At 37.5% G+C, this 23,598-nt stretch overlaps 3 protein-coding genes across 4 annotated transcripts in view; 2 read left to right on the top strand and 1 right to left on the bottom strand.

Moving 5' to 3' along the window:
* The first annotated feature begins 1,137 nt into the window (after nucleotides 1–1,137).
* LOC103140407 (solute carrier family 22 member 13-like) lies at nucleotides 1,138–6,730 on the top strand. The gene is made up of 10 exons (XM_007555555.2): nucleotides 1,138–1,562; nucleotides 1,665–1,768; nucleotides 2,940–3,094; nucleotides 3,276–3,447; nucleotides 3,529–3,649; nucleotides 4,722–4,816; nucleotides 4,909–5,123; nucleotides 5,257–5,365; nucleotides 6,273–6,467; nucleotides 6,563–6,730. The coding sequence occupies exons 1-10, from the start codon at nucleotides 1,173–1,175 to the stop codon at nucleotides 6,624–6,626; spliced, it is 1,620 nt and encodes a 539-aa protein (XP_007555617.2). The 5' UTR covers nucleotides 1,138–1,172; the 3' UTR covers nucleotides 6,627–6,730.
* Nucleotides 6,731–6,820: 90 nt separating this feature from the next.
* On the top strand, nucleotides 6,821–12,044 carry LOC103140406 (solute carrier family 22 member 13-like). The gene is made up of 10 exons (XM_016673137.1): nucleotides 6,821–7,841; nucleotides 8,381–8,484; nucleotides 9,335–9,483; nucleotides 9,652–9,823; nucleotides 9,931–10,051; nucleotides 10,153–10,247; nucleotides 10,324–10,538; nucleotides 10,634–10,742; nucleotides 11,561–11,755; nucleotides 11,869–12,044. The coding sequence occupies exons 1-10, from the start codon at nucleotides 7,389–7,391 to the stop codon at nucleotides 11,930–11,932; spliced, it is 1,677 nt and encodes a 558-aa protein (XP_016528623.1). The 5' UTR covers nucleotides 6,821–7,388; the 3' UTR covers nucleotides 11,933–12,044.
* Nucleotides 12,045–12,789: 745 nt separating this feature from the next.
* oxsr1b (oxidative stress responsive kinase 1b) overlaps nucleotides 12,790–23,598 on the bottom strand; it is a 45,883-nt gene continuing 35,074 nt past the window's right edge. For both annotated transcript variants that reach the window (XM_016673193.1, XM_007555553.2), the window contains 12 exons: nucleotides 23,110–23,211; nucleotides 22,861–22,994; nucleotides 22,549–22,597; nucleotides 21,919–21,984; nucleotides 21,718–21,840; nucleotides 18,741–18,776; nucleotides 18,420–18,599; nucleotides 17,910–17,965; nucleotides 17,745–17,797; nucleotides 17,469–17,537; nucleotides 16,876–16,940; nucleotides 12,790–16,559 (listed from right to left, as the gene is read on the bottom strand). In XM_016673193.1, coding sequence (XP_016528679.1) covers nucleotides 16,485–16,559; nucleotides 16,876–16,940; nucleotides 17,469–17,537; nucleotides 17,745–17,797; nucleotides 17,910–17,965; nucleotides 18,420–18,599; nucleotides 18,741–18,776; nucleotides 21,718–21,840; nucleotides 21,919–21,984; nucleotides 22,549–22,597; nucleotides 22,861–22,994; nucleotides 23,110–23,211 — 1,008 coding nt within the window. In that variant the 3' untranslated portion in view covers nucleotides 12,790–16,484. The remainder of the gene's footprint in view (nucleotides 16,560–16,875; nucleotides 16,941–17,468; nucleotides 17,538–17,744; nucleotides 17,798–17,909; nucleotides 17,966–18,419; nucleotides 18,600–18,740; nucleotides 18,777–21,717; nucleotides 21,841–21,918; nucleotides 21,985–22,548; nucleotides 22,598–22,860; nucleotides 22,995–23,109; nucleotides 23,212–23,598) is intronic.

Genomic DNA, 23,598 nt, shown 5'->3' with positions numbered 1-23,598 from the left:
TGAAAACAAAATATAATATTTTAGAACCAGTAAAACCATAAATCTTCAGAGTGTGAAGCATGAATACACAGAAAAGTGTTTTGAGTTCAGCTCTCAAAACCAGATATGCACTTCTATATATGACATATTTTATCCTGCTGCGTCTTTTAGAATTTCATCATTGTCTTTGCCAAGGAATGCATTATTTTCTTGACGAAATACGTACTGTTACTATAAATAAATCAAATACATGCACGGCTATTTATTGAAATAGGAAAATGTGAACACCTTGGACACTATAATGTATTCTGAAAATATTTTAAATCTGTACTGGAAGACCCTCTGCATAAATTATTGGTGTAGCACAAGTGCTAGATGTATACTGTTAATGAAAAAGCTACAACATAAATTATCTCTATTCATAACTTGCAAATTAGTATTTATTGTGCTATTACATTGAAAAAAAAAGGTTTTGTGGCTGTATGTTATTTGGATTTGAAGGAATCCAAGCAAACCAGTTTAAACTAGTTATTGGTTTTATTATGACTGATAAGCCATCTGTGTGTGAACAACAAGTAGATATGATGAATACGAGATTTAAATAATGTTCTGTTGTTCTTCATGATTAATCATAAATAATGTTCACCCAATCGTTTGCATAAATTACTACTTTTGACTTCGTTGTTCGGATAAAAGTGATAAAAATGTTAGAATTCCAAGTTGTTTAGAAGAACCCTATAATTTGTATGAACATCTGATGGCAATACGCTGCAGGTGTGAAATCACAACATCTGCCTTCCCTTGTAGGTCCAACCAATGATGAAACTAAGTTTAAACTTCTTTGTCACCATGGAAATATTCCGATTTACAGAAAGCTGTAATAGTTACAGCTGCAAATATTGAGCTGAATATGATCAGATTTTGATCATCTTATTGCACGCTTGTCAAACTAATTAATAATGTCTTTTTAATTGATTGATTCCGGGGATTTTTCACTCGTATCACAGCTTTATGATAACATGGTTTTTATCTTTATCTGTGTTGTTTCCCAAAGACATTTTATTGCTGTCGTAACAACTGTTGTTCCCCTCAAAAGAGTTACAAAGGCAGTGACAAGGACTATCTTATTTGTGCTTAGTTAAACATTAAACCTGTCTCTACTGTGCACATCTACGAGGAGAACTCTGTCAAACATGCCACATGCCAAGATGAGCAGCTTCGGAGACGTCCTGAAGGAGGTCGGAGAGTTTGGCTTGTTTCAGAAAAGCTTACTTGTTGCTTTATGCATACCCAGCATTTTCCCGGCTTTCGATGTCAGCAGTCAGGTGTTCACGGGACTCAGCTTCTCTCACAGCTGCAACACGGACTGGATCTTGGAGAGAGGTCCAAACTTGACAAAAGAGAGACAAAGAAACCTCACCATCCCGGTGGACCAGGATGGGAGATTTGAAACGTGTGTCATGTTCACCCCCGTGGATCTGGATTTGGAGACTATTGAAGCACATGGCCTCAACAGGACAACAGAATGCATCGATGGCTGGGACTACGAGGTTCAACAAGGAGCTTCGAGCCTCGTCACAGACGTAAGCAAAAATCCATTATTTTCTTACAGCCTCGCATTCCTTCCTTGGGATTCTTAGTGCATTTTTATCTTCTTCTGTAACAACAGTTGCTTTTGTTTACAGTTTGATCTAGTTTGCGGCAAAAGTGGGTTAATCGAGGCATCGCAGTCCATCTTCATGGCAGGTGTCCTCGTTGGATGTTTGGTGTTTGGGGCTATTTCTGACAGGTAATACATTTCCTTTTACCTCACCATTTTGGGAAGAACTCATGGTACTAATATCAACCCTATGCTATTATTTCCAGATTAACAGATTGTGGGAAATAACGCTTTTATTTTTTATTTTTTTATCTTAGTCAATATACTGAGACTATTTTTCATTTTAGTGTAATGTGATATTAGACTTATCAGATATTAGACTATTTCGGAGTTTCTGCACAGTCCTGACAAGTTTGGAAAAGTATGGAAGTTCTTTTTGTCATATTCCAGGTTTGACTAAGTTTGGGTGGAGCTGTGGGAAAAATGATCGAATTTACAGACTTCACTTCTTACTCCCCAATTTAAAAGATTGTGTCTATATTTATTTTAACTGAAAGAGAAAATAGGCACTTTTTTATCTTAATTTATATCTAAATTACTTACTCTTTTGATTTTCCACAGCACAATTTAAATTTTATGACAAATATTTATAAAATTTAAAGGACTGTGACTTAGTGGTGAGCAATCAGGTCTGGTATTTGATGGGCATAACATAATTTTTAGATTTTTGGTATATGTTTGTTCTGATACCAAATCAAAATAAATAAACACTAAAATGTGAAATAGCTCTTTACGTCACAGCCTCATCAGAAGCCACTTTGTGTTGTTTTTTGTAGTTTGTAGAACTTGCAAAGAATAAAGCCAAAGGTGAATGTTTTAGCCTTAAATATTCAGAATTTTGTCATCGGTGATGAAAGAAATGAAGGAATCTGACTGGAAAAGCGTTTACCTGTAAAATAGAAAATGTGCAGGAATGAGTGTCGGATAGCACACATGAGTAAAGTGGACTTCTACCATCTCATGGCAACTCTAATCTCAAAGCATCAAAGGTGTTTATGAGGCTGCATCGGATATTTACATAGAAATATGGACATGGTTATTTACAGACAAAATGGGGGTAGGAATCCTTACTCGTTCACTATTAAAGACTTTAATTTGTGAAACAAGTACTGAGCATGTAATATGCAAAGCACTTCAGATCAGCTGATATGCCTGAAGGCCGTCTGTAACTTTATGTTAAATTTAAAGGGTCGTGTTGAGTTTTATGATTTAAAAATGAAATAAAATCAAGAATTACGTGTGATTTCTTTGCGTTCCTTTACAATTTTGCCCTCTAATAAAGCTCCGTTTTCTTTTCTAGGTTTGGTAGAAGATTTGCAGTCCTGCTTTCGATTCTCCTTCTACTGTTGTTTGGAGTGATCACGGCTTTCTCACCAAACATCTACGTTTACATAATCTTTAAATTTTTATGTGGGTCTTCAGGTGGTGTCATTATTATGAACACATGTGTCATGGGTAGGTCAGCATTTTACTGTTTTGTTTTGCTTGAACCCTGACTTACACAGATCTTATGTATTTAGCTCTAAGCAAAGTATGAAGGTGCAGTTTTAACATTCCAAACGTTTTAAGCTCTTACGCTTCACCAGTGTCACATAATTATGACCATAAGTGACTTTTCTCCTAATCTGGTTTCCAGCGGTGGAGTGGACTGATGTTTCAAAGTCTGCTCTTTGCACAACGACCATCATCGCTTTCTTTTCAATCGGACAGATGCTTCTGTCTGGTGTTGCATATTTGATCCGAAACTGGAGGATCCTGCAACTCGTGCTCTTCAGCCCTCTTATTGTAATCCTGTTGCTCTTCTTCTGGTTCGTAGCAGAAAAATTACGTCGCCAACTAAGACGTTGCTTTTGCAGGCTTTAGTTGCATTGGAGGTCTTTTCTCGACAGGTTTCTCCCAGAATCATCTCGATGGCTGATGACGCACAACAGGAAGGAGGAGGCCGTGAAGGAGCTCCTCCGGGCAGCCAGAGTTAACAAACGAAGAGTACCAGGAGATCTGCTAGACAAGGTTTCCATCCACATGTAAACTTCAGAAACCTCGAATGTCTTCCTCAGACCTGATTTTAATATATTTGCCTGGATGGCTCTGAATCTACAGTTTTATGTTTTCGCATGCGTCTTTAAATACAAAAAGTTTTTCTGTGACATTACAAAATACAGCCAACTCAGCTTTATTTCTTGGTCTGAATTGTTTCATTTGAAGCAACGAAAAGAAAATCAGTTCAGGATTTCATTGTCAGAGCAAAGACCAAAAGTATTTTGGGCTGATCTTTCACTTCATCAGAATCAAGCGGGATTATGTTAACTTAAAACAAGCAATCTGAAGTCATGTAAGTGAAGTACTTAAAAGTGGTGGATTATTTGACTTTTTTAAAAAAGTTTATATCATACTATAATGTTATTATAGTATGAGCTGTACGAGTTCATATTTTTTTAAAGTGAAGGTCAACATGACAAAGACATAGAAAAGCAGGAGAAAAAAACTTCATGGTGACTTACAACCTCTATTAGATATTTTCACAGCCAACGCTGAAAGCAGCCAGATTAGACAGGACTCTATTATGTAGAATAAAAATAATAATAATAATAATAAAAAAAACAAAAACATGATGGAGAAGCATTGTTGTGATGAGGTACTGAACGGGGAATGTCTAAAGGGTAGGAGGTTCTTAACCCTCCCGCAGTCTTAAAAGTCATTTAAATCCACAAGGTTTTTAAATTGTGTGGGGTCTGGCAGGTTCCCACTGACGCCATGTGCACTTTTACAAGGTTTGATTTTTTTTTTTTTTGTATGGTTTCATAAATTGATGATCTGATGGGACAAGCCCACCGGATCCCCTATTTCCAGCGATGTCATTTCCTTTTTCCTCCTGTGGGAGGGTTAAAGAGACAGAGGCCAATTTCAAAGCATCAGATAAAATGCAAAGTGAAATTCTGTCTGTTATTTATAATATACACAGTCTTTCATAACAATGTTTTAGGTTAGCACGATGCAGCGTCTAAATAACACCATAATCACCAAAATGTCTATAACTGTATTTTTGTGGAAATTTTCCTGAAGTTCATTTTCAACATTGTAGGTAAATTTGGAAACTACTCCGGACAGAAAGAACATGACGGACATCCTCCGCATATCATATTTGAGGAAACGCACTCTAATAATGAGCTTTAACTGGTTTGTCTTCTTAAGAATCCATTTGCTTTAAAAAAAAGTTACCATGTGCAGATATATCACAGTAGTCAAGCTAATGGTGCATCTGATTTCAGGTTTGCAGCCAGCTTCCTGTTTTATGGACTGAGCCTAAATATAGGGAGTTTCGGCCTAAATATCTACCTCACCCAGCTCATCTTTGGCGCTGTTGAAATTCCTGCCAATGTGGCTTGTCTGACTATGATTCAGCGTTTTGGGAGGCGAATATGTCAGGCAGGCTTCCTTTTCCTTGGAGGAGTGTCTTGTTTGGTTGCCACTGCAGTCCCAAGAGGTAACCATATTAGCTGTTTGTAGTTTGTGGTTTTCTTACACTTTTTTTTTTGTTTTTATTTTTTATTTTTTAATATGCTAATCACATTTGTATTTTTTTAATATGATAATCACATTTGTTTTATACCCACCAGCCCTGCCTGTGCTGGTGACAGTCATTGCTATGATGGGAAAATTTTCTGCTACAGCTGCCTTCACTACAGCCTATGTCTATACGGCTGAATTATATCCTACTGATATAAGGTATTACTGCTCATTCCTTAAAAAAAACTAAATACACTGTGAAGTCTAGAAAAGAAGAAAAAAAAGCTGATTTGGTTCAAATATGCATTGAAATAAACACCCAATTAAAAGGAGGAGACAACTTTTTTTCACTTATTTTTTTGGGCAATTCAACATTACAAGTTGTCCAGATAGAAATTACATTTTTAGATGCCAGCCAACATTCCAAACTCAGTAAACAAACTTTCAAACACACATTACAAACTCTCGCCATAAGTGCAACAAATACAGGCAACACTGTCCAAATCATATTACATTATCTGTTATCCTATTTTAAACAGCATTTTCTTTCATTTTCTAGGGAAGTAACATTACCGCCACCTAGTGGTAAATTTGTTCCTTGTTTTCATCCTAGACAAGTTTTGCTGCACTGCCCTAAAAACCCCTGTATCTTCTGAGATAACCAAGTCAAGGCACTAAAATGAGTCTTTCCCAAAATCTCTGAAAACTGTGACAGTCATGTAGTGTGTCACCTTCTTTCAAAATATCACACTGTATAATCCAATTCTATTGGCTGTGTAGGGGGCTGTAAATAAAAGCAATTTACAGAATCAAATAACTGTGAACATCATATTTTACGTTACATATTCTTACAAATTTGGTTGTGTAGAGCCAAGAGTTGTTTGGCATTAGTGCTCCACTCACAAATTAATTTCCCATGCAAGTATTGTGTCATTTAAAATAGAAATAAACGGGCTTTTCTTAGGGGTGACATTTAAAAATACAAATAAGTATTATTTCTACAAAGGAATAATCAACCAAATGAAGCTTTCTTTATTTCTTGTGTAGAGTTAAGTACATATTTAATTAGAGTCATATTGACTATTGTTACCAAACTCATTTTAGCTCTGGCTGTGCTATCTTGCAGACATAGCGGTATGGGTGTGAACTCTATGTGTGCTCGGGTGGCGGGCATCCTCTCACCACTGGTCAGGCTCTTGCAGGCCTACCACTACAGCGTTCCCATGGTGGTTTATGGCATCATCCCGATGGCTGCTGGTTGTTTCAGCCTGTTGCTCCCTGAAACACTCAATGTCGAACTCCAGGACCACATTGAACTGAAGTAAGCTGAGCACTACGACTAATAGCAACATGTGTTATTTTCCCTGCATTGCACTGTAATTAATACGCGTGTCGCTTGTTGTGTTTTTGAAATAGAAAATCCACAAATGCACCAGAGGGCAGCCAACGCTTCGATGAAGGCATGGAGGAGAAACCATGAATCTGAATATAAACTATAATTTGTTGCATTTCTTAATCATTTACTAACATTTGTAACAGATCTAACAAAAAAAAAAAAAAACATTTTAGGAGGAACTGTTTAAATATGTTTAATGTGGTATGTTCTCATTTAATGACTGTTGCACAGCATTCTAGGTAGCTTTATCTTTTAAAAATGTGTTTTATAGTTTATAAGTTCATTTGATTTTAATTTAACGGTTTTCTGTTGGCAAAAATCCAAACTTTTCCATATTTGTACATTTAATAAACTTAGGAAACCAATGCTAGGCTTCCCAAGACTTTCAAAATTCCTTACCATTGCAGTCTCCTTTTTTTTTCACTTGGATAAATCATCAATAAATAACCTTTGTGATTTTTATGGGTTGCCTTTAAGCGGAAGTTGAATGTGATATAATTTTTTTTTTTTTTTATGGCTCATTTGTTCTTGTTTTGGCAACAAGAGTACTTTAGCTCGGCTATATTTAAAATCCGCTACGTCTATAGTTTATGAATTCTGGACAAGATCATCTCACGCTAAATGCAGTTTATGATCTGTTTAACTCCATTTTGTCTGAACTCTTCACTTGCATTGTTTACAGAAGAGTCATTTCTGTAACACTTATCAATGTTATCAGTGTTATCATTCTAACAGTTTGGCTGTGTTGTATTTTATTGTCCTTGGAGAAATCATGAAGTAATAAGAACTGAGGACATACCATTACTTTATCTTGGCTCATCTTACCTGTGCTTGGTTAATTATTAAATGTGCCTAATAGTGGCTTTAGTGTCTCTACTCCTGCTTCAGATCCTCAACCTGCAAATGGATGAGCCACATGCCAAGAGGAGCAGCTTCAGAGACGTCCTGAAGGAGGTCGGGGCGTTCGGTTTGTTTCAGAAAAGCTTGCTCATTGCGCTGTGCATACCCAGCATCTTCCCAGCTTTCGATGTGACAAGTCAGGTGTTTACTGGAATGAGTTTCCCACATCACTGTAACACTGACTGGATTTTGGAGCGTGGACCAAACCTAACCAAAGAGAGGCAGAGGAATCTCACTATCCCCGTGGATGAGAATGGAAGATTTGAAAGTTGCAAAATGTTCACCCCTGTGGATCTGGATTTGGAAATGATTGAAAAGTATGGTCTCAACGGGACAACGGGATGCATCAGTGGCTGGGACTATGAGGTCCAACCTGGTGTTTCCAACATTGTGACAGAGGTAAAAAAAAAAAAAAAAAAAATTATAAAAACAAAAATAACAATGTGTAGTTAAAGCCAGTTATTTAAATTCGTAGTTTAAATGTCTTATTACGTCAGCTGGGATTTTCAAAGGTTAGCTCTAAGAGATGAACTTATTTTGGTTTTGGAAATTGTTTTGTAAAATGAGGGCATCAACCTCCGGCAAAAGCTGAAAGCAGAGTATCATTGTCTTCAGCAGGCATGCCCAATGTAAGGCCTGAGGGTCTTACATTGTCCACTGAGGGATTTTGTGTGGCTCCTTTCCAGTAAAAAGGAGCCTACGAGCTACGTAGCTCCTATAGTGTACACTATAGTGCAGATACACGTAGGAAGGAAACCTTAATTACTGAAGATACAGTGAGACAAAAAAGGAAGCTAAGGGCAATGTTTATGTGGGTTTTTTTCATTGTTTATTCAAATATGTGGCTTCAACAGTATATCTGTGTTTCTCTTGCATACTTTGCAGGTTATTCATGTCTATCTTTATATTGTCTCTGTAACGATTGCTCCTTTTTGCAGTTTAATCTGGTTTGTGACAAAAGGGGTTTAATTGAGGCATCACAGTCCATCTACATGGCTGGTGTTCTGGTCGGTTCGCTGACGTTTGGGGCGATTTCTGACAGGTATTACTTTTCCTTTAAACATCAGCAGATCTGTTGCCAGAGCAGGCTTTACAAATTTAACATCATTCCACATCCAAACCAAATTATGTTGTGTTCTTTAAAAAGCTCAAACAGGGTTCTGATTAATGAACACGAGCTAAAAATGAAAAGGTTGTTTCTACGGAGTTGTAATCAGCAGACAATATCTTACCTGAGAAAAACAAGTATCTGAACCTCAGAACTAATCTCTGATTAGATAAACTGAGCAAAGGTCTTCAATTCATCCTGAAGATCGCATCAAGTCCATGTCCTTCAAAGCTATGCTGCATTTGTTGTTGTTAAAGCCAGATTGCAAGCTGAAAAAAAAAAAGATACAAAACTTAAATTTGTTCGACTTACATTGAATACTTTTCTTTCAGACTGTTTCTCTGGACAGTTTCTTCAACAGTGTTAATTTCTGCATTCCACAAATCACATGTAACATTACCTTTACATGTTACCTCAGTTTTTTTGAATTTGAAATTGTCAAGATTGTGTCTCGATTCAGACGTGGACTTGAGTCCGCGTTGAATTACAGTTTGCCTGCCTCTCAGTTCATTGTTTTCTGAACTGAGAGTGCTTTTGACTCCAGTCTGCTCTGCATCTTCAAGATCTGAACAAAATTTGAAGAAGCAGTATTCGATTTTTATGCTTCACAAATCCGAAACAAGCTTGCAGAGCACTGTGAAACAGCCAAAATACGTAGTTCTTTTAAATCACTTGAAGATGATTCTGGCAAATAAAGGATGCATTGTATTTGTCATATTAAAAAGTATAGAGCACAACCTAGCTAATTTAGAAAGTGTTCAAATCTACCCGTTCCTCTCCTTAGGTTTGGCAGAAGATTCGGGATCCTTCTTTCCGTTTTCATCCTGCTGCTGTTCAGCGTCAGCACAGCTTTCTCACCAAACATCTACGTTTACATGGCTCTCAAATTTTTATGTGGAACTGGTGTTGTTATCATGACCACATTTGTGATGGGTAGGTTCATCGCTTTGTTTCTCCTTTATGTTCAAGAGTATTGTTCTGTGTCCTAATATCAGAAGCAGCAATATTGGCAAGTTTTTTTTGTTGTTGTTGTTGTTGTTTTTAACATATCAAACTTTTCAGACTTAAAAATGTAACATCATCTATTTTACCACTTTCCAGTGGTGGAATGGACAGATCCTTCAAAATCGGCTCTCTGCACGATGTCCATCATGAGCTCCTTTTCAGTCGGACAGATAATTTTGTCTGGGATTGCTTATTTGATAACAAACTGGAAGATCATGCAACTGGTGCTCTTTAGCCCTCTTGCCATTGTCCTGGTGACCATGTTAAGGTGAGCAGATGGTATATTATTCCTAAAGAAACAGATTTTACACCATAAAATTCAATTCAAGGAAATTTAGGGTTCAAACTGAACAAATGTTGTTTATTTTCTCCCAGTTTTCTTCCAGAGTCAGCCAGATGGCTCGTGTCTCAGGGCAAGAAGGAGGCGGCTCTGAAGGAGCTCCAACGGGCCGCCAAAGCTAACAAGAGAAATGTAGCAGCGGATCTGCTTGATAAGGTCTTCGTCCACAATTAGACTTTTGACAAAACCAGATTTAGAAAGTCTTTGAATTGATGCGAACAATTTCCACCAACTCTTTTCTCATTTTTTTTTTTTAGATGAACGTGGAGCCTTCTCCGAACAGAAAGAACATGGTGGACATTTTCCGAATAGCCTACTTAAGAAAGAATACCGTAATCATGGCCCTTAACTGGTGTGCCCCGTTTAAAATGGTTCATATCTGTAATCGCTACCAAACAGACATGTAAACTAAATGCATCCGATTCCAGGTTTGCGGCAACTTTTCTGTTTTACGGACTGAGCCTAAATATCGGAAGTTTCGGCCTAAACATCTACCTCACGCAGCTCATCTTCGGCTTCATTGAGATTCCTGCCAACTTGGTCGGCTTGACTCTGATTCAGCGCTTTGGGAGGAGAATATGCGAAGCAGGTTTCCTGTTCTTTGGCGGGGTTTCTTGTTTGGTGGCCATTGTTGTCCCAAAAGGTAGCTTTAAAGTCATGTCTATGTATATAATTTGTTGTTGCTATAAAGTGTGAAACAGTTTTGCACCTCTATGTTTTGTATCTTGTACCAATCAGATCTTCCAGTGGTGGTGACTGTCATAGCAATGCTGGGAAAGTTTGCTGCTACGGCTGCCTGCAGCACAGCCCATGTCTACACAGCTGAATTATATCCTACAGATTTAAGGTAACTTTCTTTCTTCTGCCTTTGCTCCACAATCTATAATAATCAGGACAGTGATGAAGCATATCTTTCAGCCTATTTGGGACTCCGTTTCTAATGCCATCATGTACACCAAGGAAGATGGAGATGCAAAATAATTTGCCGCAGTTGCAATTCAATAAAATAAAATTCCAGGAATATCCAGAACTGTCACTCTAATGCACAAACCCATAGGCATTCCCCACCTCTTCAATTAGCTAAATCCTCTGAATACTTTGTGAGGGAGACATGCAGAGTTGGCATAAAACATAAAAGCAGTGAATGGAAGCAGATGAAAGTCTCAATTTTCCATACGTGTTGCAATCGATGCGGATTTTATCCACATGGGTGTATAGCCACTACAGCAATGTAGCTGCAGTACTCAAACTGCATTTCTTCTATATTACAGTTTGAGAGATGGCAATTTAAAAAAACAAAGGCAATTAAAGGCCAGGTATACAAAGGAAGACACTTTTTATGCTTTGTTTTCTATTACTTTGATAACATCAAAGAAAAGTTTTCAGTCATAAATATTTAAACAGCTGTGCCAGGGCGCTGTGACCTTAAAGGTACTTTACGTTCTCAGAGCTCAACCTATTAAAGCAATAACTCATTCTAAAAACCAATAAAGCAAGAATGGTTTTAGTAGTTGTCTTAACCACCTAAATATCAGTAGAATTATTTTATGCAAATGTTCCGAAGAACAATTATTCTGAACATCTTTCAATATGTGGAGCTTAATAATGCAGAGCTGTAAACAGCTTTGATTTGGTCCAATTCTTCTTTTTTTTTTTTTTTTGTAGACACAGCGGTGTCGGCTTCAACGCCATGTGTGCTCGTGTGGCCGGCATACTCTCACCACTGGTCAGGCTCTTGGAGGTCTACCATTATAGTGTTCCCATGGTGGTGTACGGCATCATCCCAAGGGCTGCTGGCGGTTTCTGCTTGCTGCTGCCCGAAACACTCAATGTTGAATTTCAGGAGGTCACTGTGATCGGGTAAGCTGAATACAACTAAAAAATTTTTTAGGTAATGCAATTGATACATTAAAGACCAACTTTATGGCATGTGCTCCTTCCCTGTTTTTTTTTTGTTTTGTTTTTTTTTGTAGACGTAGAATAAGTGGACCACTGGAGGACCAACGTTGCACTGAAGACACTGTCAAGAGTTCATAAACTGTAATGTTTATCTTGGTTGTCTTATGCCAGCCTCACCATGCTTTAAGCTTCTCCACTGTCTACAGTTTCTTTGCCTTTGTGATTGTTCAATAAAGAGCTCTAACAAACCTCTGAGGTCTTCACAGAGCAGCTGGATTTATACTGGTGACTCTATAGCATTTGGTTGGTTACTAATTTGTGAGACTAAAGCAGAAGGGGGCTAGATAAAAATGTCACCCTTTTTTGATTCGTTATAAAAATGCCTAAAAACCTTTTCTTCCATTAAGTACCATTAAGTGGCCTACTTCCTAAAATCTCAATAAAAACATGAATATTGTGAGAAAACATACAAAAGTCAAAGAGACACAAATACTTCTTCAGGAGACTTTCTTTATATGAAGTTTAATGCTGTGTTCAAGTTGTGCTGGGAACTGGGAAATTTAAACTTTCCAGTCAAAACAATTCAACTGGAAAGTTGAATTGTAAATTTGCCCACTGGGAATCTGGGAGCAACTCCGATTACTCCCCGTTATGACTGGGGGACCGCGCACTCCAGTATGGCCGTTCATTACCTCAACAGTAGTAAGATGTGATGAATTCATATTTACAAGACACACAAGAGAGTCTGTGTTAAATCAGTGTTACATGTAGTGCCTGCCACTCTAAACTGAACAATTTAAAAATGGTGTAAGGGCTAAAAATATTTGTAAGAGGCACTGTAAAGAATATCAATGGGCATCGCCGTGTTGCAATCCCGACTTTTTAAGTAGAACGCCGTTACCTCTGGTCTGAGCAGAGTTCCCACTTCCCAGGTAACTGCAATGCAGCACCAGCGCCAGTCTTAAATAATTTTAAAAAAAGACAAAAGTCTAAGATGCAGATGTACTAATTATTTTTAATGAATACAAATAAGAGAAACATGCCTGAACTCCAAAATAATCACAAAAAAAAGAAATGGAAATACTGAACATAAACAGAAAAGCAAATCATATAACGACCTCAGTTAAGTCCTAGACAAACATTGTTTACTCTTTTACCTGTTCAGTTGCTACAGTTTTGTTAGACGGTGTGGGAAAAAAAGGACAGAAGATCGAGAAAAAGAACAAAGCCACAAGATCATCTCCATTTGAAGCCAGACTCGGTCTACACAAAGCACACACACGAACACAATCTCATAAGGCTCGATCATAAAAGTCCTGACCAACTTTAGCAGGGCTCGATCTGAGACCATCAGCAAGTGATGAAAGACGGGATCACTGCTTTTTGTTGCTTCACCTGCGCAAGTTTCTTTCAGGAATTTTTATGTGAACTAGGACGTACATCTAAATCAAAATTACCTCCCAAGTCCCTCCAAAAAAAAAAAATAAAATAAAGATAAAAAAAAAATACACTTGGTCATTTGTGATTTAAGGCTTGCACATAGGTTTACATCTTCACAGGCAAAATACAAAGCTTTTCTCTTAGTTTTTTTTTTTTTTTTTTTTTTTTGACGGCATCCAAAAATGGCATCCGGAGAGTTGTGACAATACATCATCATCTAATTAAATAGATAAACCGCACTAGAGTCCTAACTGTTTTATATGCAATACACAAGTTCCTCAGACTGGGTCAATGATGCAAAAACTTGCAAGAAAAATGGGCTTTTCCAACTGCTTACAATTAAGTTTTTTATTTATATCAGCTGTAAGAAACAAAAATGAGAAAGCATATGTGAGAGTGACTGTAAACGGCCCCCACCTGGGGTTTAATGAGCGGCGTTGACAATTCTTTTAGATTTTGGAAACTCAAAGCGATTTAGAACTTGTGTTCAAAATCTTCAAGGACAATTAACATTTTCCAACAGGAAATTATGAACAAACATCATAACTTGACGAATTGTTGCTGACATCAAAGGCCTTCAAAGAACCAATCGCCACATTTTGAGGAACCTACAATCATGTCGTGAGACAGAAACACAAGGCAGAGTGAAACGGCATCAAAATAAAAAAACAAATGACATTATTTACATCCTCAGGTTTAGGTCAAGTACTTATTTTCAGCCCTGTTAAAAATCAAATGTTAAATTCAAAAACTAATACCAGACAGTAATAAGAGTTCAGCTGCTGCACTTTTACTTCCAACTAAATAGAAGAAAACAACAAAAAAAAAAAACACAATGTCATGAAGGCTTTTGGATTTTTTCCTTCTTTTTCTGGTGATAGTCTGAATTAACTGGAGTTTTTCAGAGCACAGTTTTAAATATCAGAAGAATAAATCAGCTCATTTAAATGTGTAAAAGCCAAAACAAAAGAGCCATTGTAAATTTTTATCTTTAATTTGGGCCATATGGGCAGTTGCCCATGGGAGCAATAGAAAGGGGGCATCAGATAAAATATATATACATATGAAAAAAAAACATAACTTATCTGTCAGTTGCACCCTAAACAAGTTTTCTATTGCTTTTATACATATTAAGTCAATGCGAAGTTGGTTGGCCCCCTTTGATGCTGAGGATAGGAGTACTGGGTTTTGTTCTTTATCTGTCTTATATCCTGCACTAAGACGGACGATGGATGCTTTCATTTCAGCTGGTTGGAAAAGAGAGAAATTGCCCAGGCTGCCATTTGTGCAAGAACCATCACTAAACTCAGCATAGTGTTTCATTTTAAACAAACACTTGTATGTTAGTTGAGAATTTGTATTTTTATTTATCCAGTGACCTTAATAATCAAATAATTAAGCAAAATATCAAGAGTTCATCAAGATCCATGTAAACCATAAAGCCTTCAATTATTATACACAGTTTAAGTTAATCTGATGTATAAAGTCCATTGCTTAAAACAGTCAAAACATGCGCTCACACGTGTTTGATATATATTTTAAAAAAAAACAGCGCTTTGAACTTTGAAGAAATAAGTCCTCCTTATGGGCACACGTTTAGGACAAAAATATTTTATACCTTTAAATCCAGTTTTGTAACACTGTGACACAAAGTTCCTGAGAAATAAACATATTAAAACTGCGCATTACCCATTTGCATGAGCCTGTTGAGCTTAAATTGCAAACAGAACCGGGTTGTTTCGCTGCATTGAAAATCCCCAGAGTTCTGCATACGATTTAACTGTGGAGGTAACCTTCTCAACTATGAATCTTTGTCATTTTCATTTATAGCATGTACATGAGATGAACTGTATAAATCATTTTTGACGTACCGTTTTTAAAATGTAAATAGTAGCAGCTGCTCTCGAGACATGGCTGCCTCATTTCTTATCAGGAACGAGCGTCTTGGTCTACTTAAAAATAATTTCAAACCTAAATCTGCACAATCTGAAGTCAGTTTCTCAAAAGTATACCTGCTTTTAAATTTGCGCGGGTGTTTTCAGATTAGCAAAGCCGTAACCGTTGTATGTCGTTTTGGAAAGGGCGCCAAAGAAAAGCTTTTGCATTCTAATTCTAGAGGAGGTAAGCATTGCAGGAATGACATGTCATTCATCATTTGCAACTTTTGAGGATCAATTTTGCATAAACAAATAAATATTCTTGCAGTGAAATATTTGTTAATTTACTCCTTACACTGATAATAGGAATGCAGAAGCGAAGATAGTTAGCTAGAGAGTTAAGCTAATGAAATATTTCCTTTTTCGCCATTTTGACTGACCACTTTTCAATCAGTTTGAGGCGCAACTGCGACAGCAGCTTACATTTGTAACTCAAACAGTTCATACAGATGGGATGCGAGTTTTAAACAAACATAATGCCATAAAAAAAAGAAATTAATACCAAAAATATATGGAACATTATATCACATAGCTACAAAGCTAGAATTACATGTTCAAAATACGCCAGGCCCGAATTTGTCCCCATATCACCTGTTTTTGAAAAATGACACCATAATTTTATACTATTAAGAAGAGAGAGAGTTTAGGGCCAAGAATCACCAAAACACAATGGTGCTATAATCAATTGATTGACAATTGATTATTGACAATTCAATTGATGACAAATTACAGACTGAAAAAAAAAATCATATTTTGGCATTACTTTATTTTCCATCTCATCAGCACTCATAAAAAAAAAAAGAAAGGTAAAAAGTTTGGCATCAGCACTTGAAGCCACGTTTGTGCATTTCAAACGACACAATGGGGGAAGAGGAGGCGTCTCCAAAACGTGCATTCAGTAGTTTTTATGATTATAAGGCATTGTTAAACTTATCAGGAACATCGGGATTTGAGGGTGTTGGATCAGATTGTGCAAATGCGTCACATATTAACGAGAGAATAACAGGACGAAGGAACCAGAAGGTTAGATGAAAACATTTGTCTTGTAAATGCTCGAATCCTTCTACATATACACTGTAAACTTTGAGCGATTCTCACACTGTACGATCTGATACGACGGCTGACCACCTAATCCAACAAGGTGGTATTGTATAATCCTATGGGTAGCAAAATGGTACTATTTTCTTTGGCAGTAGTGGTTTCTTTACAGCCATGGAACGAGGAAAAAAAAAATGCATTAAACTATTTTTTTAATTTTTTTTTTTAATTTTCACATTTTTTAGGCAAGTCACGGTTCCAAGTAGAACAACAGTTTAACTAATGCTGAGCTGAGCAAAGCCCATCAGCTTGTTGTCATCTGGTATTTCAGATTCCTCCACTCCAGAAGCCTGTGAAGAGATCGAAATCAGTCAGTTAGTATTCACCAAGTTGGATTATTTCTTTTTAATAAGTACATGTGTGTGCTCCTTGGAAGGAAAAAAAAAAAAAAACTCGGAGGGAAGATTTGTAATATCCCCACTATGTATCAAAATATGTTGATGAGGTTTTAGCAGCAGTAAAGTTCGTCACAAAGAAGGAGGTTTAAACTCCTATTCTTGGAAAATCTGGGAGGAATAAAATTCCCCTGGTTGGATGAACGAAGTACCGTTACTGTAATAATGCAATTAATAATATGACCAACATGGGGAAAAAGGTTTCACTCACCAGTTTGAATGTTACATTTTTATGGGCTTGAGGCTCATCGACTATCTTCTGCAAATTTGCAGCAACTGAAAGAGAAATTGCGTTTCAGTACAAAGAAATGGATAAAATAATCTTGGAAGAGAATGTAGATGTAGGATGGCTTCACTGACATTTTTAAAGAATAAAGGGTGGAAATAATGAATACAATTCTATACTTTAAGACTGTGTAAAAAGACTGGCTGTGGTGGACTTGCATCACACATACAAAACAAAGCGATACAGGGTTTGCTGGTTTTTATTTATACACGTCCGTTGAGTTTTCTACAAAATTTGACATCTTTCTCGATTGCAGGTCAAGTTCAAAACCTTGATCTCAAAAGGTCTAAAGGAAGAGGAACCAGTTAAGTGGCCTTTTGCCACACTCCTGAATCAGAGGCCAACTTCTGCACTGCTATAATTCAAGAAAAGTAAAATAAATAAAAAAATTAAAATAAATTGAAATAAGTGATGGCTCTATCTGCAGAAGGCTTAGTGACAGCATACATAAGAACCTTGTTTAAAGCAGGTCAAAAGCTAATTTGATAACCAAAGACAGAAGATTTTCCTGAACTCACCTATTACTAAGTCCCTCCCGTCCACCAGTCCGGCTGACACCAGCTCCTGGGACACTCCATCTGCTGTGTCTGGAAAAAAAAGCCATAACATTAGGAAATCCCACACTGCTTAGCGTGAAGGTATTGATGCAGCACAGAGAGGAACATATTGTGACACTCATAGGAGGGTTTCAACAAAGACATGACTAAAGAAAGAGATTTCCACAATATAAAGGAAACATAGTCAGACTGGAGTCTAGCTTCTCTGAGTCGTTTGCAAAAATAAACCACACTCACCTCTTCCCGGCATAAATTCAAAGCGGATGTCATTCAGCTCCTTCTTTGAATTTCTGATGAGAAACAAATGATAAAAAAAAAAAAAAAATAAGGTGGGAAAAAAAAAGTATTCACAAGATGTTAGATACAAATATATGCCCCCTAGAATGAGTTTAAAAGATGTACCTTAACCTTAATACCAAACTAATGGGAGTGTTAATATCTCCTGAGGCAGCTGGGATCTGTTGAAACAAATTTAACAAATTAATTTGAGTAAAACTAAGCAAGTTGATGGAAACCCATCTAATTCACTTTTTTTTTTTTTGGCGACATTTTAAAAGTTTCCTCAAAATTCTCATGACAAATAGATGGAAGCATAGCTACAGAGTCAATAAGGAGGACTAGACCAAAATTCCAACTTTTGGAAATGTTTGCTCCAAGTCAAAGTGTTCGAAAGCAGTGCTACTTAGAAGTAAATGTAAAGTTGTAAATTTGAAGAAAGTAGTAAAAAAAAAAAAAGAAACGTCTCATTTAAAATTAACTGGTAATGCTCAAAAGAAATTCTCATTTATTATCAGACAGTGAGAATAAAATGTCTTTATTTGTCCCCACAGAGTAAATGTCTCGTTTCAACTGCACAAAAACAAATAAAGTTGCAAAGAATAAACTCAGAATGGTGAGTTGGGGGAGACTGACCTGAGTGGGAACACCAGCAGTAGCAGGAACACTGAGTGAGGGGGATGCAGCCTGGGCGGGGGGTTGAGTGTTGACTTGTGTGGGTTGCAGTAGATGTTGGCCTGCAGCCTGAGGTAGTTCAGCCTGACCTGGAGGCATTGGCTGGAGGTGACTACTTAAAGGCTCAGGAGTCTGGAAAATCTGAAAGAGGTTCATTTGGTTGAGCCTCTCAAAAACATTTTTTTTCTTTCACCGACTCAAAACATATCGACTTTAGCAGACAAAACGTAAGGATTTCCTCCATTTTCCCATGAAAGCTCAAATAAACCTTTTGAAACTTACCTCTGAATTCTGGGGGCCTTCCTTCACTCTTGGCGACTGTTGATGACAGATGGAAGAAACGTCAGAAGGAATAAATGGAGACAGATTTTCAGAAGCGGAACAGAACGGCAACACTAACTAGTGAAACGCATTAAAACGGATCACTCGTTTACTTTCCTCAAGGACGTGACCATTGGGCTTACAGTTCCGTTTTCCAGCTACAGTGAAGATTTATTGTTGGCTGCAGAGATTTTATTGCCAAAAATTTAAGGATTTGTTTATTTTATAGTTGAAATCCTTTCCAATAACACGGCAACCTTATTTTATTTTATACTTGAAAATCCAAACCAGGGACAGGGTTTGACAATGAACCAGTGGTGAGAGACGAATGAATGACACTTACTTTGACTTGATAATTAGGGGAACTAAAGATGATGTAAATAAATCAACCAAATATGGATTTAATTTACAAGTTATTGACACCGATAAGGTCTAGTGGATAATAATCTGGAATATGTGGAAGTTGTTTGTTTTATTTTGTTGAACAAAATCTTCAAAATTACTCCTGTAGATAAAGAAACATTGATCAGCCACAATTTGGGATTAATGAAGTGAAGTTCGTTAAGTGCAGCACTTCAAGCATTGCCTTATGAAGCACCACAATATCTCCTTCTAAACTCACGGCTGGTGCATCAGTGGATAATATTTAAATTCTTTCGACAGATGGGTGAATATTTTGAGATTTCCGAGTCCACCAGGACTTACTGTTTTGGATTTGCTGTGACCCAGATGATCTTTAATCTCTTTGATGCCAATTAACCTTATCTGAGTTTATCCTATCACATTAGAATATGCCTTTTTTTGTTGTTGTTTGTTTTCAAACAAGATATTCCTGAGGAATCAATTCATAACATATGACTACAACTGTAAACGAGTGACGGCACATCTTGCACATTTAGATTTAGTAGAAGAAGCGGAGCAGATGTGTTAAGTGGGATTAAAGAAGCGAAAAAGTGATGGATATAGGTTCAAATTGATTTTCTTGGAGAAAAAAAAAAAAGTCCAGCTGAACCTATGAGGCACCTTGAGGCTCAGAAAAAAAAAATATTTTTGGAAACTTTGGTTGACGCCCAATGTAACCACATATTTTTCATAAACTGTAAGTTTTGGCATTGATATAAAAAGTGGAGTGAATGTGGCCAAGCTAAAAGAGATGTTTTGACAGGTGACAGAATTTTGAGTCATAGAAAGCGAAAGTAATCAGACATGAAATAAATAAATAAATAAATAAATAAATAAATATCACTAAAAGGTGCCTCAAAGGTTAATCAAACTGAAAGGAGTCAGGAGGAAAAAAAGCATTGTGGGCTAAATGAAGGCAAACTGATTCGACTTTTGGGAACAGTGCTACCTGTAAAAGGATGCAGATCTAACATTAAACTTAAAATAAATGGCAGAAATTCCAGTGTGCCAACATGGTACCACAAATAAAGATTGATTGGGAGTAAATTGGCCAGAGGTCAATGTATTGCTTAAGGATCACTGTAAAGATAAGTCATTTGCTGCTCTCATTAAATTTAGGCAGTGTAAAAACAACAGTGATGGAAGAGAAAAAGAAGTAGAAATACAGATGGCCTCCAGGACAGGAATCTCTCACTGGCAAACTGTTTGATCTATCCTACACTCGATTGATTGTAAAGAGTTCAGAGCCCGCTGGCATTTCTGGAAGAACCAAAAGAAATGTGTATGTTGAACAGAACTAAAACTACATTTTCAGCATGACCAGCCGTAAATGCACTGTCCAATCTGATTGTTTAAGTAGTTCCCCTCCGCCCCCCCACACACACACACACAATCCATGGATGAACCAATGACTAAGCATTTACTTTTGCTTTTGTTTATAAATGCCACATCACTAAACAACCACTTCACAATAGTAATTCAACATCTTGAGACTTAGAGAATCAAATTCAAGCTTTCAATTAAACTGCTAACTTGGAGGGACTAGGAAACATATAAACAAACAAAAAAAAACACACATACACACAGAAAGGTGCCTTTTGTGTAAAACAGTTTCAACAGTTGTTCAAGATTTTGACAATACATTAAAAACCTGCAACTTTTCAAAGGATTTGTAACAGAAACAGTAGAAATCTGCAGTGCCTGGTAAAAGTATTAACACCCCTTGTACTGTTATATTTTGTCATGATAAAAGCACAAAATTCAATGCATTTTAAATCAGATTTTATGTTATAAATGAGCACAAGGTAGAGGATATTTGTTCTCCCAGAAGGTTGTTGTCCTGCTGGAGGGTGAACCTCTAGACTACCAGAGGCAGAGGTGGTCTAGCTTAAACTTATACCAAGTGTTGATGTGTGCCTGTGACTGATGGCAAGTTTAAACTACACAAAAGTGGATAATAATTAGGCGACTTTTGAAAGCAATTGGTTGCACACGATTTTAAGCAAAGAGGGAGGAACTTTTTGAAAAACGTACATCGGTTTTCTCCATCTTTGCAATTATGGGCTATCTGTACTGGTCTGTTGATTTAAAGCCCAATAGAATACTTTAAAAGGTTGGACAACAAAAAGTCTGAGCAAGTCAAGACACCTGCACAGCCATCTCACACTAACGGCGCTCGACTGTCTTTCCTGTCTTTCTTAGCTGTGAGGGCCAACATGTGAGAGTCCTTCCTTGTTAGGGCAATGCCATCTGCATTTCTGTGACAAGTGAACAACCCTGGATGTAGGCAGCTCGAGCGGGTGGGCGAAGCGCACTTGTCGCCTCGGGGCGCCAACAGGCTTCACCTGCTGCTCCTTTGCGTCAAAGACAACATACAGAGAGACTCAGTGGAGAGACAATGGACGAGCATGCTGCTGCACAGACACGAGGACGACAACTTCATCGGAGTACAGCGATCAAGAGACACGGCACGCGGAGTAACAAAGAGTGTTAATGTGTGCCTGTGACACACATCAACACTGAGGGTTTAGCTCACTCTTAAAGCTGCGACAGCTGCTTTGCCTTCCTCGCTTTCTTCGTCGAGCTCGTCGTCGCTCCATTCCCATTCGCCGTCCTCCGTTTTATGGAGCCGGCCGCTGGAACCAGGCACTCGTCGTACCTGACGCGAGAGCGCAACTGAGCTTGCCTTCTGATGACTTTAGAAAGCGCAAGCAGCAAATCTGTTGCTCTGCCTTACCTTTTTAGATCGCTCCGTTATTGTAGGAGCCCTTTGGATCAACTTCTCGTGCAGGTATTCATGGGTCTGGAAGGAGAGAGAATCGCTATTTGCTTTAACATAATGAAGGACAAAGCCTGACATCTACTGTTCACACAAGATTCTTCAGCCGGGAATTGCATCGAACGAAATCCCCCAGTTTGTATTTGGACTGAATTTTTTTTTTGTAATGCAAATGAACTTCTCACAGTTATGGAGACAAGAATCACATTTGTTTTCTTCCGTCTGAAATAATCCCAAAAGAAGGAATGCTCTCATTAAAAACATGTATCTAGGGCATCCCTTTTCCACCCAGACAAGACAGTCAAAATCAGAAATAGGTGAACGCAAAGTGATGCAGCAAAACTAGTCAATGAATTTGTTATTTCTAGACTGGGATGTCTTTAAAAGGCCTGGAATTTCAGCAAAAAAATAAAAAAATAAAAAATGCAGCTGATCTAAAATAACAAACCCAGAGTTATAAAAAGAAGAAAAAAGAAGAACATAAGAACTAACTTCTTTTATCTTATATTAAAGATTTGAATGTTCCCAACAAAGTACAGGTTCACTGCTTTTTCTTGGAGTTTAAAAAAAAAAAAGTTAAACACTTACTTTTGCTTTCTGAAAGAATTTATGCTTTAACAACTCTGATGACGTTGGCCTGAAAAACACCATATGTAAGAATAAGACAGCTCTGTAAAATACTACGACATATAAAACCAGTAAATTCAAAAGTAATAAAATGACAATTGTAAGCTTCTTTCCTTTTTATGTACAAGTCAGAGTAAATCCACTGTTGTTAACCAAGTACCACATTCTGCTTTATAAAAGTTATCTAGAACACCACAAAAACAGATGGACGTGGACTGAAAGCTTCTCTAAAGAAGTGTGTGTTATGTACAGCTTCCTCACAAGGCAACACACCGTTTCTCTGGTTCCTTCTGTAGACACTGGGAGATCATCTTCCTGAAAGATTTGCCATATTTCTTCAGCATCTCCTTATCTGTCACACCAGTCTCCAGAGACGGTGGGTCATTCTGCAGTGTCAGCATCAAGACCTGAAAACACCAGAAATTTTTAACGACAAGAATATTGTTTTTGACGACCAATATTCTTGTCTTTATTTTAATTTTTTTTTTCTATAAACAGCAGACATCCCAGCAGTGTTCTCACCTTCATTGGCGGGTATTTATGATAAGGTGCGGCTCCAGTGGCAAGCTCAATAGCCGTGATCCCGAAACTCCAAATGTCGGCTTTGAAATCATATCCCCTCACCTGAGAAAGCAGATAAAGTACTCAGTAAAACTATGACTGAACACTGCATGGAAAAAAATGGCGGTTCTGGCGGGTCAAAACCCAGTGTACAGGGTTTTGACCCAGTGTACTCACTCGAGTCACTCACTCGATAGCTCGTGAGTTAGCAGGACAGCTAACGCGAGTCAAAAACTGTTGATTGCGGATTTTAGGGTTTCTCTTTGGCAAAAGACCGCAACCTATTTTTCCCACTAGCATTAGGTTCTTGCGTTTGTTTAGGTTGTATTTACCCGGAATGTGGGCGCTATAGCTCGCTTGAGAAGCAGTCTCCGGTGTCTTTAGGATCCAGATATGCATTCCATTCTAACTGCACCAGATTTCACTAAAACTGAGACTAAGTTTGGTTTT

Source organism: Poecilia formosa, unplaced genomic scaffold, assembly GCF_000485575.1.
Source record: "Poecilia formosa unplaced genomic scaffold, Poecilia_formosa-5.1.2 Scaffold71, whole genome shotgun sequence".
NCBI lineage: Eukaryota > Metazoa > Chordata > Actinopteri > Cyprinodontiformes > Poeciliidae > Poecilia > Poecilia formosa.
Note: the sequence above shows the minus strand (reverse complement) of the source record. Positions and strands in the feature narration are given on the sequence as shown.